General features: G+C 39.5%; 1 protein-coding gene across 20 annotated transcripts in view; it reads left to right on the top strand.

Annotated features, from left to right (window-relative positions):
* Positions 1–16591, top strand: part of CHD8 (chromodomain helicase DNA binding protein 8) — a 69573-nt gene that overhangs the window by 36387 nt on the left and 16595 nt on the right. For all 20 annotated transcript variants that reach the window (XM_063651397.1, XM_063651400.1, XM_054448245.2 and 17 more), the window contains 15 exons: positions 2454–2636; positions 2719–2787; positions 3374–3429; positions 3949–4066; positions 5376–5459; positions 8354–8491; positions 9517–9638; positions 9788–10031; positions 11316–11492; positions 12483–12626; positions 12883–13138; positions 14679–14889; positions 15130–15325; positions 15839–16006; positions 16206–16385. In XM_063651397.1, coding sequence (XP_063507467.1) covers positions 2454–2636; positions 2719–2787; positions 3374–3429; positions 3949–4066; positions 5376–5459; positions 8354–8491; positions 9517–9638; positions 9788–10031; positions 11316–11492; positions 12483–12626; positions 12883–13138; positions 14679–14889; positions 15130–15325; positions 15839–16006; positions 16206–16385 — 2346 coding nt within the window. The remainder of the gene's footprint in view (positions 1–2453; positions 2637–2718; positions 2788–3373; positions 3430–3948; positions 4067–5375; positions 5460–8353; positions 8492–9516; positions 9639–9787; positions 10032–11315; positions 11493–12482; positions 12627–12882; positions 13139–14678; positions 14890–15129; positions 15326–15838; positions 16007–16205; positions 16386–16591) is intronic.

The following is a 16591-nucleotide window of genomic DNA, read 5'->3' as shown; positions in this document are numbered from 1 at the left end:
TTGTATTTTTAGTAGAGACAGTGTTTCACCATGTTGGACAGGCTGGTCTTGAACTCCTGACCTCAAATGATCTGCCCGCCTTGGCCTTCCAAAGTGCTGGGATTACAGGTGTGATCCACCATGCCCGGCCTTGAACTTTAAGTAGTATCATACAGTATGTACTTTTGGGTCTCACTTCTTTCAGCATAATTTTTTGTCGTTCTTTTTCTTCTGCCCACACATCAATGAGAAAGGCATAATGTTTTTGATAATTCATCCATGCTAAATAAATGAGTAGTTTATTTTTTTCTTCAGTAATATTTGACTTTATGGATATACAAACGTGACTTTGTAGGAATCTGTTAAGTTTTCTAAAGTGATTATGTCATTTTATACTTCACCAGTAGAGTTCCAGTTGATACACATCTTCAACATTTGGTATTATAAGTCTACCCCATTCTTTTTAATGTATGTATGTATGTATGTCTATATATATATATAATATATATATATATTTTTTTTTTTTTTTGAGACAGAGTCTCACTGTGTCTCCCAGGCTGGAGTGCAGTGGCGCGATCTCAGCTCACTGCAAGCTCCGCCTCCCAGGTTCCCACCATTCTCCTGCCTCAGCCTCCCGAGTAGCTGGGACTACAGGCGCCCGCCACCACACCTGGCTAATTTTTTGTATTTTAGTAGAGACAGGATTTCACCGTGTTAGCCAGGATGGTCTCGATCTCCTGACCTCGTGATCCGCCTGCCTCGGCCTCCCAAAGTGATGGGATTACAGGCGTGAGCCACCGTGCCCGGCTATTTTTATATTTTTTATAAAATAGAGACAGGGTCTCACTCTGTTGCCCAGGCTGGTCTTGAACGCCTGGGCTCGAGTGATCCTGCCACCTGAGTCCCAAAGTGCTACGATTACAGGTGTGAGCCACTGCACCCAGCCTGTACTCTTTTTTAATAGTTCTATAGTATGATTCAGTTTTAAGGCTATAGCATAATTTATTGAACCAATCCCCTGTTGATGGGCCTTTAGGTTTTTTCTGGTCTCCTACTCCCACAAGTAATGCTCCAGAGATTTGTGCACATATGCAGATTTATAGGATAGTATCTTTGAAGTGGAATTGATAGGTTCAAAGGGTGTTGCCAAATTTTTCTTCATGGAAGTAGTGCCTATGTGTATTCTCACCAAAAATGTATCAATTCTTACTTTAAAATATTTTGATCAAACTTGCTGATTTTTGACAGTCTATTGGGTGAAACAAAAATATAACATTTTAAAATATAAAATTATATTTGTATTGGTATAAAATTAATTTTATACAATGAAGTTTGCTCACTGCAACCTCCAGCCCCTGGGTTCAAGCGATTCTCCTGCCTCAGCCGCCTGAGTAGCTGGGACTACAGGCATCCGCCACCAGTCCCGGCTAATTTTTGTATTTTTAGCAGAGTTTCACCATGTTGACCAGGCTGGTCTCAAACTCTTGACCTCAGGTGATCCACCCACCTCGGTCTCCCAAAGTGCTAGGATTACAGGTGTGAGCCACCACTCCCAGCCAATTTAGTTTCGTAGATAATTAATCTTTGTGTTTTCATAACTGGGATCTTTTATTATATTTTCTGGTTGATTATATGTAGAAATGCTATTGATTTTTTAAGAATTAGTTTTATACCATTCAAGTTTACTAGTTTCAGTAGTTCTTTCATTTGATCCTTTGAGGTTTTCCAGAGAGATAATAATAATTGAAAAATAAGGCCCGGCTAATTTTTGTATTTTTAGCAGAGATGGGGTTTCACCATGTTGGCCAGGCTGGTCTCAAACTCCCGACCTCAGGTGATCTGCCTGCCTCGGCCTCCCACAGTGCTGGTATTACAGGCATGAGCCACTGTACCAAACCTCCTTCCCAGTTTTTTATCATGAGCTGGAAGTGTTGCTTAAATTACTTAATTAGAAAATGTTTAATTCAGCCACTTGAAAGAATAAGGTAAATAAAAAATGTATATGGAAAACATTTCCAGGAAATATCATTAAGTAAAAAAGTAAGTGGCAGAATAGTACATACAGTAGATTCTGTTTATTAAAACAAAAAAACCTTTAGAACTAAGACAAAAAAGCAAAAAATGGAAATAAAATATTCTTGCATTTTTGCACTAACAAGTTGCTTCTAGTGTGAATTATATTGCACCCTGCAGCCTGAGAATCCAGTTTTGATTTCCCAGAGCTTCTTGCCACTAGTGGACAGGTTTTTCTCAGTGGATTCTTGGCCTTTCATAAAGCAGTTAAGCAAATTGATATATGGTCAATACATAGCATAATCACATTGTTTGACAAATAATCTCCTTATCATCTTTTGGTCTGATTTTTCATGAAAATTTTGGAGTAAAATCTAAGTACATGACCATGAGCAAATAATTTTAAAAGTCTTCTCTGTGAGAGACCTAACTAGTCACTCTAACTACTTTTTGCTCTACAGAAGAGACGCTCAAACCGCCAAGTTAAGCGAAAAAAATATACAGAGGACCTGGATATAAAGATCACAGATGATGAAGAAGAAGAAGAGGTGGATGTAACTGGTCCAATAAAACCTGAGCCTATCCTCCCTGAACCAGTGCAAGAACCAGATGGCGAGACTTTGCCATCCATGCAGTTCTTTGTGGTAAGCTGTAAACTCAAGTGATTTCAGAGGATTGCCTTGCTGGTCACAATCATCTGTTGACTGACTGCATCTTTTGCTGCAGGAGAATCCCAGTGAAGAAGATGCAGCCATTGTAGACAAAGTGCTTTCTATGCGGATTGTGAAGAAGGAGGTGAGGTCTTTTTATTATTATTTTTTTTTTTTTTTTTTTTTTTAAATAGACAGTTTGTTTGTTTTTTTTTTTAAATAGAGTCTAACTAACTATGTTACCCAGGCTAAAGTGCAGTGGCTATTCATAGATGTGATCGTAGCACACTATGAACTTCTGGGCTTGAGCTATTCTTCTGCCTCAGCCTCCTGAGTATCTGGGACTACCATTGTGCACCACTGCGCCTGGCTTTTCTCTATCTTAATATTAACCCGTAATGCTATGTTCACAGGCTTTATTTAATGAGCACCTTTGGATGTCAGATATATTACTAGGGTGTAGTTTTGAGAGATGATGGAGGAAAGTTAGCTAGAAAACAGGAAGTGCTTTACTGGTGCTTCTTTTACTTACCTGTTTAGAGTGGGTAAAGGCTTACTTTTTCCAGCTATCAGGCCTCTATTATTGAAGTACCAGACTAGTTCCTTAATCTCTGAGTTATTAATATATTCAGAGATTATTGGTATGAAGTTCTGCAATGTGTGGTTAAAATTTAAAAGTTCATTCTTTTACAAATAAGGGACTAGTGACTAATTTATTTCTTTTTTCTTAGCTCCCTTCTGGACAATATACTGAAGCAGAAGAATTCTTTGTCAAGTACAAGAACTAGTACGTGCTCTGTGCAAAAAGCTTGTCACCCCAAATTCCACAGGGTGGTAAAAAGTTCTCCTGGGTATCCTGGGTGGGAATGTGTCCCTTTTTTATAGTCTTGTAGCCCAGATTGCTGTTTTTAATGGGGAAAAATGGCTATTCAGAGAGAAATTCAGTAATTGACATGACTCTTATTATTTCCTTGTAGGTAAGTGGGGTGAGGGTGGTTCCTGATAAAATGTCTTGTGATTCTCTTTACCTTAGTTTAGCACTAAGATCTTGCTACTCAAAATATGGCCCATGGATCAGCAGAGTTAGCATTACTTGGGTGCTTTTTAGAAATGTGGGCTTTCAAGCACATCCCATACCAGGTGGTTTGTATACAAATTAGAGTTTCAGAAGCACTGACCTAAGAGACTGTCTCCCAATTTGAGCCTATATTTGTTATGTCCGCTTCTGACTAATCCCAAAATTTCAGACAGTAGCCTGCCACCTTCTTTTACTTGCACCATGACTGGATTTTTCCATCCCCCTTAGCTCCTATCTGCATTGTGAATGGGCTACTATCTCCCAACTAGAGAAGGATAAGAGGATACATCAAAAATTAAAGCGCTTCAAAACCAAAATGGCTCAGATGAGACACTTCTTCCACGAGGTAATTAGGAATAGGTATTGCCTGTCATTTCTTTCATAGAAGCACAAATTACTGGGGTTGTCAGCCTTGGCTGATTCTTCAAAATACTTGTAATTGGTTTCTATATATGGGTGTAAACTTTCAATTTTGGTCATTGACTTCCCTTACTTAACTGCCCTTGCATTGTTTTCTTAGGTTTAAATATGGTTCATTTATTAGTTATAGGGTATTTTGAAATTGATTTCCTCAATGCACATGAAGTATTTTCAAAACTGATGATACACTGACTGCTGGTCCACTTGAGGCATTCTTCGTCTGTCTTTCTTTAGCTATTGATGGTTTCTGTAGACCTATTATTAAGAAAGAACATTTATTTTCTCAAGTTTCTAATCCAGTGTGATTAGAAATAGGGATAAGGAGCTTTAATTTCCAATATCCAGGTTTATCCCTAAACGCTGGAGCAAGATGACTGAAGAAATATGTCTGTTATATTTGCGGCGTTCATCCTTGATAAGAGTAGTTTTGGTTGTATGTTGCAAGTAGAAGAAAAAGTGGAATGGATGGACAAGTGAAAGAAATGAAGGAATGGAAATAGCATGTGTTTAAACCCTTGAAAAAGTTTAGGTATGGGGCCGGGCACAGTGGCTCATGCTTGTAATCCCAGCACTTCAGGAGGCCAAGGCAGGCAGATCACTTGAGGTCAGGAGTTTGAGACTAGCATGGCCAACACGGTGAAACCCCGTCTCTACTAAAAATACAAAAATTAGCCAGGCGTAGTGGCAGGCGCCTGTAATCCCAGCTACTCGGGAAGCTGAAGCAGGAGAATCACTTGAATGTAGGAGGTGGAGGTTGCAGTGAGCCAAGATCACTCTACTGCACTCCAGCCTGGACGACAGAGCAAGGCTGTACCTCAAAAAAAAAAAAAAAAAAAGGTTTAGGTATAAAGCAGAGTAGAAAAATAGTTGCGGGAGATGTAGAATCAAAAGAGGTCTTATTTTAAAATGTGAAATGTGGAACATATACATGTATTTATAGCAATGACTCGGTAGAGGGATTCCTAAGAATACAAGAAGCAATGAACACCAGAGCATATATGGAGAGAAGGACCTCTGTTAGAAAGAGACACTCACTGGTAGCAGGTGAGAAGTCAGGTATAGACCCTGGTAAATTCATAGGATTTGATGTTATGAAAAAGGAGAATGCCCATTGGATAGCTTCTGATTTCTTTAAAAATTTTGAAGTAGGATTATCTGCTAAAGGTGAGGTAGAGGAGTGGGTTTACTGGACAGTGATCTTTTGGTCTTATTGTTTGGTTTCATAACTCATCTAGGATGAAGAGCCCTTTAATCCAGACTACGTAGAGGTGGATAGGATATTGGATGAGTCTCACAGTATTGACAAGGACAATGGGGAGGTGAGTAACGTGAACATCCTCTTAGATTTCTGCTGGTGGGTTTGCCAATCCTTTATTTTTCGGGTATGGATGCAAAATCCCTTGGACTGAAAAGGTATTTCTAAATTTTTCGTGGAATCCTTTGAAAGATAATGGGAGGTAAGGGAGTAGGGAGAGATGCTAAAAGGAAAGATTTCTGTAAAGTCAAACATGTAGAAGCTAAGTACTGAAAAGTCATTCATCTTGGTCTCATTTTTCCTCATATTTTAAATGGGAGACTCTTGACATACAGTTGGAGGTGGGGTGTTGGGCAGAGGAAAGGGATACTTCACAAATTCCTAAATTTATGAATATAAAAATACTTCTACAGGCTCGCTCCTAGCTTTCTACAAATCATGTTCTTGAGGATGGGCTACTTCCTGAACTCACCATTAGTTAAATGTCTCTTCATTTGTCATTAAAACAGATCTTCTGGCCAGGCGCGGTGGCCCACACCTGTAATCCCAGCACTTTGGGAGGCTGAGGTGGGCAGATCACAAGGTTGGGAGTTTGAGACCAGCTTGGCCAACATAGTGAAACCCCGTCTCTATTAAAAATACAAAAATTAGCCGGGTGTGGTGGCACGCGCCTATAGTCCCAGCTACTTGGGAGGCTGAGGCAGGAGAATCACTTGAACCCGGGAGGCAAAAGTTGTGGAGAGCCAAGATCACGCCATTGCACTCCATCCTGGGCAACAGAGTGAGACTCCGTCTCAAAAAAACAAACAAAAAAGCAGATCTATATTTGAATCTGTATTTTAATTAGTTTATTTTTCTCTTTTTTCTGTTTCTTTTTTTTGGTTTTTTTTGAGACCATCTTCACTCTGTCACCCAGGTTGGGATGCAATGGTGTGATCTTGGCTCATTGCAACCTCCGCCTCCCAGATTCAAGCAATTCTCGTGCCTCAGCCTCCTGAGTAGCTGGGACTGCAAGCGCGTGCCATCATGCCTGGCTAGTTTTTAAATTTTTAGTACAGACGGGGTTTCACCATGTTGGCCAGGCTAGTCTCGAACTCCTGACCTCAAGTGATCTCCCTGCCTTGGCCTCCCAAAGTGCTGGGATTACGGGCGTGAGCCACCTACGCCTGGCACCTTTTTCATTTTCAAATGGTCATCTAGGTCTTAGCCACCAGTGAATTCAGCTTTCTTTTAAATTTACTTCTAATTTTTTTTAGGCTATAAACCATCATTTTCTTAGAATTTGTCACTTTATTTTTACTTCCAGTAGCACTTTTTGGTTTAGCTTAGCAGGATCATAAAGAAAATTTTTATCACATCTGACACTTTATACAGTGACCAGTAGAGAACAGCAGAACCTTTTTAAGATGTTAGTGTTCAGTGGGTGAGCTGGGCTTTTTCATGGCTTTTTCAAGTGACTTGATCCTCCCATACATCATTCTAACAGGACCTCTGAGTTAAATTCTTTCCTCTATAAAATTCCGAAGTTTATTCTACTTTATAAGTCTTCAGGTTCACTCAGAGCCTCAGAATCTTAGATATCCAGGATGCGGTGTAATTCATTGTCTTTAAATCCTAACAAGCATGCTTCACATAACGTATTCTGCTTTTGAAGTTGGGGTGGTAGTATTGTGTGTTTGTTTGTGTGAGTTGAGTGGAGAATGGGCCGGGTTTTAGAGCAGGTTGTTAGCTACTCTTAAATTCTCATCATTTTTCAGGATCTCAGCCTTTCCAACCTTGACAGTCTTATGCTTTTTATCATACCTACCCTTCTAAAAGCAATTGGCCTTTAGTTAGGCCCCTTTGGAATGTCTTGCAAATGACATGACAGATGATAATATTTTCATACTCTAATACTATAATTTATGCTCCCAGTATTGGCTAATACTATTCTATATACCCATTTTTCCCCCCTCTGCAAAATAAGTTTGTCATCCATTTTATATTACCTAATGGTGGAAATAAATATTACAATAGATATTATGCTGGAAATGTGTGACCTGGACAAATGGCTTTATATAGAGAGTGACCTGAGTTACTATGATAAAGAAAAAGGTAAAAGAGCAAGCAGCTGGATCAATTCCAGAGATTCGAGATCTGTGACTACGTTGAGGCACTTTCACATATTTTGTTGGCTATTTTAAGTTTTCTATGAATTGATAGAGATTCTTGTTGATTACACTAGGCCCAATCTAATCCTTGCTTTATACTTCATAAACCAAAAATGGAGATGCAGTAAGTGCAGTGATCATCTTGAATAGTGAAAATAGGAGCCATTTACCATTGGTCACTGCCCCTTCACTTTCAGTGGAATACCTACATAAACTAGTACTTACTGTAGTTGAACTTTTTAGCATTTTCTCTTCCTTCTTTACTCTTAGTACCTCTTTCTGGTGATAACCTCTTGTTAGCTGCTAGCTTCCTGGGGCTCACAAGGACATTTCTTTATCACCGTGTAAGTGCTCTTGAGGTGCATCTGCAATGAGCTCTAGGGGCCCAGAAGCCAGTATAAACTGATAGTCCTCATCCTAAAGGTAGCCTAGTTGCCACTGTGTCAAATTTGGCTCCAGGAGAATAGTATGGCACAGAAACATATCTTTTAATTTCAACATGGTATAGGAAAAGATTAGTCTTTTTTTTCATCTGTTTAGTTGATGAGCATGTTTTAGTGCTTAGTGTTCTAGAAACTAGTGGGTAGAAATTTTCCTTTTAGAACAGATTCTGATAAATTGCTTTGAAGAATGATCAAAGCCATATAGCGCATCAGAAGGTGAACTTTTGGTCGGTGTGTTTGGCCTTTTTCAACAGCTTCTAGGTACTGATACTTTGTGACCTGATTTTACAATCAAATTTTTATTCTTTAACCGGAGCAGAGAACACAGAATCAGTTTCTTAAGGCTTTGGTTTCTTCTCTCCTAGCCCGTTATTTATTACCTAGTGAAATGGTGCTCTCTGCCCTATGAGGATAGCACATGGGAGCTAAAAGAAGATGTTGATGAGGGCAAGATTCGAGAATTTAAACGGATTCAGTCAAGGCACCCAGAACTCAAAAGGGTGGTAAGTACATTTGCATTAGAGTATAAAGGCCTACGTAAGAAATGATTAAATTTTTTTCCCCTATGAAATTTTTTGTTGTTCTAGCTTTTTATTATGGAAATTTCAAACATCTAAAAATCGAAGAAATGGTATAATGTACCCATCACCCACGTAACAATTATCAGTACATATCCAGTCTTGTGTCATATATTTTCCTACCCATTAATTCCTGTTTCCCAGGTTATTTTAAATCAAATCCCAGATTCATTTATTTCATCTGTAAATATTACAGTGTTTTTGCCTAAAAGAAATAATACCATTATTACACCTAAAAAATTTAATCATTCTTTAATATCATCAAGTCATTGGTACCAATCATTGCATACATTTCCCTGATTGTGTTCTAATTTTTGTTAAATCATTTAAATTTGGTTCTCAGTAAGGTCCATATATTGCTATCAGTTAATATGTCTCAAGTTTCTTTTAAGCTCCCCCTTAATCTCATCCTCTCCCTCCCTTATAATTTTCTCATGAAGAAATCAGGTGATTTGTTTTGTCGGATTTTCCATAGGCTGAAGTTTGCTGATTACCCTTGGTACTTTTTTACATGTTCTCTGTCCCTGATATTTCACATGAATGCTTAGATTTAGAGCTACACTGTCCAATAAAACATTTTAGAGCTGTGCTGTCTAGTACAGTAGCCACTAGCCATGTTTTTTTGTTTGTTTTTTGATTTTTAACGTTGTAGAAAGCTCTGTTAGACATCACTGTTCTACAGGCTTAATCAGATGAGAGAGGGAAGCCAGTAACTGCTTCATAGATGGTGGTGTGTACTTCCGTCAGGTTGTGTTTTGTGATGTTGTCAGCTATTTGTGATCATTATGGACCCATAAAGTAACGTTATGAACTCATGAATTTAAATATATTTGACATGTTTTAATCCAAACAGTGTTGTTTTGAATTGATTTTACTATTAGAGCTTACCTCGTAAGTCTTACCTTTTGGTAATGTCTCCACTCCATTTATTCAAACGTCTTGTTTTTTAGAATCGTCCGCAGGCAAGTGCCTGGAAGAAATTGGAGCTATCACATGAATATAAAAACAGAAACCAGCTACGGGAATATCAGTTGGAAGGGGTCAATTGGCTGCTCTTTAATTGGTATAACAGGTAAAGGAAAGAATGGGCCCATAAGATGTAAGCTTAGTTCTGGGATTATTTTTATTTGTTTTCTGTTGAAACAATTTCTTCCTACATACTCTATTTTTTTTAAAGATAGTATCTTTTAACATTTTTTTTTTCCCATGGTGAATCTGCAGGCAGAACTGCATCCTGGCTGATGAGATGGGATTGGGCAAAACTATTCAGTCCATTGCCTTCTTGCAGGAAGTATATAATGTGGGCATCCATGGTCCCTTCTTGGTCATTGCCCCACTGTCCACAATTACTAACTGGGAGCGAGAATTTAATACATGGACAGAAATGAACACTATTGTGTACCATGGCAGTCTGGCCAGCAGGCAGATGATTCAACAGTATGAAATGTACTGCAAAGATTCACGGGTGAGTTGCATGTCTTGGAAATACTATGGCTTAGAGAAAGTTGGCCAAAGTACCTGGTATTTTAGGGGCTATATATGAATAGAAGACTTTTATTGAAAGTCTTCAATATGCCTATGCAAAAATGCCTGTGGTTTAAGGCATTTTTGTATAGCAGTGTGCAGGGCATTTTTTTGACTTTGCTATTTTTTTTACCTAGTAGACATTTGATCTGGTAGAAGTTCTGGTTTTATTTATGAACATACACATTTTAAGTAGAATTTTGTCAGCATCAGTGAATTTTAATCACAGTATTTTACAGAAATTAAATTCCTTTAGCCACTTAATCCGTGTGGTAGTGAGCTTATTTCTTTTCCTCTTTTTAGTCTACTGAAATTTTCATCAAGATCAGTTTCTTTTTCTAAATGGTTGGGCGTGGTGGCTCATGCCTGTAATCCTAGCACTTCGGGAGGCCGAGGTGGGCTTATTACCTGAGGTCGGGAGTTCTAGACCAGCCTGGCTAACATGGTGAAACTCCATCTCTACTAAAGATATAAAAATTAGCCAGGTGTGGTGGTGGGCACCTGTAATCCCAGCTACTCAGGAGGCTGAGGCAGGAGAATCGCTTGAAACCAGGAGGCGAAGGCTGCAGTGAGCCGAGATCGTCACACTGCACTGCATCCTGGGTGACAGAGTTGAGAGACTGTCTCAAAAAAAGAAAAAAAAAGATCAGTTCCTTTTTCCATGTAAATTTGAAAACAAAATTGGAATTATCCATCGTGTATTAACATGAATTTTATTGTTTTTCTGCTATTATTAGTTTTCTTTTTTTATTTCTACCAAATCAAATCTTTTCATCATATTTTGCAGCTTTTAATTTTGTTAAAATGATTTCATTCTTTTGTCAATTTTTAGACATCAGCCAATATTATGTTCTGTATTAGCTATTTTCATTTTTATTATCTTGTATGGTTCAGCATTGTCCAGCAGTTGTGGATTTCATTGTTAATCAACAAAAGATCTAGGGCAGAGATACATGAGCTAGGCATACAGCAGAGTAAAAAATGTCTAGCCTCTCATTCAATGAGTCTGTCATTTTCCCAAGAAGCTGAATATGTTGAGGAAGCAATGTATCTTACATTCAGTGATAATGGCACTATTTTTCAGGAAGATAAACAGCGGTGGAGGTGGGTGGTGGTGCAGTTTGTATTGCCTATTAAACATGCCTTAATATAGACAAGTAATTCAGAAGAGCTCCTCATTTAGGTACATTTTTGGTTTTTCTGACTTTGCTGCCTTCATGCTTAGGGACGCCTCATCCCAGGCGCATACAAGTTTGACGCTCTGATCACCACTTTTGAGATGATTTTGTCAGATTGTCCTGAGCTTCGTGAAATTGAATGGCGTTGTGTTATCATTGATGAAGCCCATCGACTGAAAAACCGTAATTGCAAGCTGCTTGATAGTCTCAAGCACATGGACCTGGTGAGTTCCACACTGACTTGTGAGCAGAAACACCTGGAATTAACCTTAATTCCTTGCGGTATTAAAATAACCCTAGTTTAGCAGAGAAGAAAAGTCTGAATCGTGGTATTGAACAGTGGGGTTGACCTATGGGAATGGTAACCTGAAAGTCATGTAAAAGTCATACATTTTAGAATTGGGAAGTTTAGTGATAACCAGAAGAGGAGGTAGGAAACTATATTCGTTACCTATTATTACTGCATAACAAAATACTCCAAAACTTAAGGTCCTACAACAACTATATTTTTCATGATCTTCTAGCTCAGCCACTTAGGCTGACTTCAGCTAGTTGGTTCTTACGATGATCTTGCCTGGAGTCAGTATTGCTGCAGCTGGCAGTTGATGCTGGTTTTTATCTGGAGCACCTGGGTTCCACATGGCCTCTCATCCTCCATAGGCCAGATGGGGCTTCTTTGCGTGGTAGTCTCAGGGCAGTATTCCAAGAGGGCAAAAGTAGAAACAGCAACCTTTGAGATAGGCTCTGAAACTCACACAGTGTCACTTCTGCTACATTCTTGTTCTTGCAAGTAATAAGGCAAGCCTAGGGGTGAACCTTGTTAGGAGGAACAGCAGCAAATTAATGACCATATTTAATCCAGCTCAGTTACATTCCATAGAGGACAGCAGATTTTAGGATATCTGTGGGGAGTTGAATATGGAGAGACGTATGTAATTGGAATAAACATAATCAGAATTACTGTTTTTTAATTTGCTTATAATATTTGTTATTTCAATACATTAATGTCAGAGGGATTTCTTGAATGCTTTGTATTTATCAAAAGAGGGGATAAATGGAAGAAAAGTTAATGGACCAGTGATCTGGTCCATTCTCATCATTTTATAGATAAAAGAAATTAAAGGTTATATACATTAAAGATTATATACTTGATAGGAAACCCCAGAAGTCCTTCATGTTTTTAAATTTTATTCTTTTGTTTCCTCCATTTCTAGGAACACAAGGTGCTACTCACAGGAACACCATTGCAAAATACTGTAGAAGAACTGTTTAGCTTGCTTCATTTCTTGGAACCGTCACAATTTCCCTCAGAATCAGAGTTTCTCAAGGACTTTGGGGATCTCAAGACAGAGGAACAGGTAGGAAATCTATCTGATGAGGTACTAACTCAGGACAAAAAAGATGAAGTTTGTACAAGGCAGACATCTGTTGTCATGGGTATCTCAAGGGCCTTTCTGAACTCCTTATAACCTTGTGCCTACATCATTTGTGGCATCATCCAAAGTATACATTTCTTCGATAGTGGAAAACTCTAATTTTTCCATGTTTCTACATAATGTGAGAATGTTTGCCCTCATCTTATTGATTTATTTTTCTCTCTGTAATGGACCACAGGTTCAAAAGCTACAGGCCATTCTTAAGCCAATGATGCTGAGAAGACTCAAAGAGGATGTTGAAAAAAACTTGGCACCCAAACAGGAAACTATTATTGAAGTAGAGCTGACTAATATCCAGAAGAAATACTATCGGGCTATTTTGGAGAAGAATTTCTCCTTCCTTTCCAAAGGGGCAGGTCATACCAACATGCCTAATCTACTTAACACAATGATGGAGTTGCGCAAGTGCTGCAACCACCCATATCTCATCAATGGTAAGGGAATGCTTGGTATATACCTGAACTTCTGTAGTACCTGTGTTTATTTTCCAGATGATTCTCCTTGGGGACAATGGATGCATTGACTCATCCAACCTAATTTGGGGTGCAGACTGAGGAATGGGAAATGGTTCTCCTTTTAAAAAAGAGATTCTAAGCCTGGGCAACATGATGAAATCCCACCTCTACAAAAAATACAAAAATTAGCCAGGTGTGATGGCAGGCATCTGTGTTTCTAGCTACTTTGGAGACTGAGCTTGGAGGATCGCTTGAACCCAGAAGGCAGAGGTTGCAGTGAGCTGAGATCATACCACTGCACTCCAGCCTGGGTGACAGAGTGAGACCCTGTCTCCAAAGAAAGTAAATAAAAACAATTCTTATTTGGAATGTTTTTCTGTAGTTCTTTCTACCCCTTTGATCCTACATAATCTCCAAGATTAAATAGGATTTGCTGTTTAGAATTTCATGAATAAGAACTCAGATTAGCCACACAGTGGCATGTACCTGTAGTCCCAGCTACTTAGGAGGCTGAGGCAGGAGGATTGCTTGAGCCCATGAGTTTGAAGCTAGCCCTGTCTCAAAAAAAACACTCTTAGGTTACTCTGTTCCTTGGATAAATGTCCTCATTGACACTCCATTTTGCTGTTTCTGTCTCTTTTGGGTGCTGATAGTGTGTTCCATCTTAGTCCTTGTCCACATATTTACATCTTTTTTTAAACCCAGTTATCATAGGCCTGCCTTACTTGGCATATTTTGTATGACACATCTGAGGATGATTTAAGTTTTTTTTTTTTTTTTGAGATGGAGTTTCACTCTTGTTGCCCAGGCTGGAGTACAGTGATGTGATCTCGGCTCACTGCAACCTCTGCCTCCCGGGTTCAAGCGATTCTCCTGCCTCACCCTCCCAAGTAGCTGGGATTACAGGCACCTGCTACCACACCCAGCTAATTTTTTGTGTTTTTAGTAGAGACAGGGTTTCGCCACATGGGGCAGGCTGGTCTCGAACTTCTGACCTCAGGTGATCTGCCCGCCTCGGCCTCCCAAAGTGCTGGGATTACAGACGTGAACCACTGAGCCCGGCTGATTTTTTTTTTTTTTTTTTAAGGTGGAGTCTCGCTCTGTCACCGAGGCTGGAGTGCAGTGGCACAATCTCAGTTCACTGCAACCACCACCTCCCGAATTCAAGCGATTCTCCTGCCTCAGCCTCCGAAGTAGCTGGAACTACAGGCCTCTGCCACCAGACCTGACTAATTTTTGTATTTTTAGTAGAGATGGGGTTTCACCATGTTGGCCAGACTGGTCTCGAACTCCTGACCTCAAGTGATCCACCTGCCTCAGCCTCCCAAAGTGTTGGGATTACAGGCATGAGCCACCATACCCAGCCGATTTAAGACTTTTTGGTGCTGAAATTCTGTGTGTGAGAAATGTTGGTCTTAAGTCAAATTATTTTTTTTTCCCTTTGCTTTCTTAGTTAAATAGACTACAACCTTAATATGGTTCACTGGATCTCAACATAATTTGATTTTTCTTTTGGCAGGTGCCGAAGAAAAAATCCTAACAGAATTCCGTGAAGCTTGCCATATTATCCCTCATGACTTCCACCTACAGGCCATGGTGCGTTCGGCTGGCAAACTGGTTCTTATTGACAAGTTGCTTCCAAAACTGAAAGCTGGTGGCCATAAAGTTCTCATCTTCTCTCAGATGGTACGCTGCCTAGACATCCTAGAGGATTATTTAATCCAGAGGAGGTAAGAAAAGAGTCATCCTAGGCTGTGGTTACTCTGTCCTCATAAAGCAGCAAAAAGTAGGAGGGCCTGGATTTAATCAGAGTTCACCAATTGCAATAAGAGAAGTTTTTAAGATTCTCACTCTCAACTTGGGTTTTTGACCAGCTTTGATATGGGAGTACTGGTATTGATCCTAGCCTGCTGTTTTGGTCTCCACTTCTGCTTAGCCACCTACATTTTTTTTCTGTGATTCCCATACAGGTACTTATATGAACGTATTGATGGGCGAGTTAGAGGCAACCTTCGACAGGCTGCCATTGACCGCTTCAGCAAGCCTGACTCAGACCGCTTTGTCTTCTTACTGTGTACCCGGGCTGGTGGACTTGGTATTAATCTTACAGCTGCTGATACCTGCATCATCTTTGATTCAGACTGGAATCCACAAAATGACCTGCAGGTAAAGGAATTCATTGTCTTAGGGACTAACTACCTAACTTGGGAGATTTTTCAACAAGAATAGGATCTTTTAGAAAGACCTTTCAGAGAGTTTGGAATTGTTTCCTTAGTTGAGGGTGGCAGTTAGGTCAGGGAATCAGCAAATGTTTTCTGTAAACGACAAGACAGTAAATGTTTTAGGCTTTGTGAGCCATCGAGTCTCTGTTGCAACTGCTTACCTCCAAGTCCTGTAGCACAAAAACAGCCATAGATAATATGTAAATGAATGGGTGGTCCCACCTGTGTCCCCATTGAACTTTATTTTTAAAAACAGATGTCCACGCAGACTTTAGTTTGCTGACCCCTGGTCTACATGATGGGGTGATAATTTCATCTTGAGATTGACTCTTGGTTTTGAGTTGATCTCATGGCTGTTCTATAGAGGTGAAAGAATCATAAATTGGTATTTTGTATCCTTTCCCTTGCTAATTTTATGATATCTTTCTCCTTTCCTTTCATTTTTATTTTAAACCAGGCCCAGGCACGATGTCATCGAATTGGGCAGAGCAAAGCTGTGAAGGTGTACCGCCTCATCACTCGTAATTCCTACGAGAGAGAGATGTTTGATAAGGCTAGCCTCAAGTTGGGATTGGATAAGGCTGTGCTTCAATCCATGAGTGGTCGGGATGGCAACATTACTGGAGTGAGTCTTCTTAGTTTATAGATAAGTTTGTAGTAGGTCATTGTGACAGAGGGAAACAAAAGCTGTTTGTACACAGGAATTTGACTACCTTGTTTGGATTCTTAATTATTATTTCTTAAAATATAATAGCTAAAATATTATGGCATGGTTAGATATTATTCTCTTGATAGTGTTTTCATCTTTCTATTGGTTTTTACAGATCCAACAGTTCTCTAAGAAGGAGATTGAGGATCTTTTAAGAAAAGGAGCATATGCAGCCATCATGGAGGAAGATGATGAAGGCTCCAAGTTTTGTGAAGAGGACATCGACCAGATCTTGTTAAGACGAACTACAACCATCACCATTGAATCTGAAGGAAAAGGGTCCACCTTTGCTAAGGCATGTTCTGTCTATGCCAGAGGCTAGAAAAACACAGATAGAGACCTGAATCTCTAGGATTTAATTTTGTTTTTATGCTGGGGATGGTGGCTCATGCCTATATTCCCAGCACTTTGGGAGGCTGAGGCGGGCAGATCACTTGAGGTCAGGAGTTCGAGACCCAGCCTGCCCAACATGGTGAAACCTCGTCTCTACCAAAAATACAA

The sequence above is a fragment of the Pongo pygmaeus genome, chromosome 15, assembly GCF_028885625.2.
Source record: "Pongo pygmaeus isolate AG05252 chromosome 15, NHGRI_mPonPyg2-v2.0_pri, whole genome shotgun sequence".
NCBI lineage: Eukaryota > Metazoa > Chordata > Mammalia > Primates > Hominidae > Pongo > Pongo pygmaeus.
Note: the sequence above shows the minus strand (reverse complement) of the source record. Positions and strands in the feature narration are given on the sequence as shown.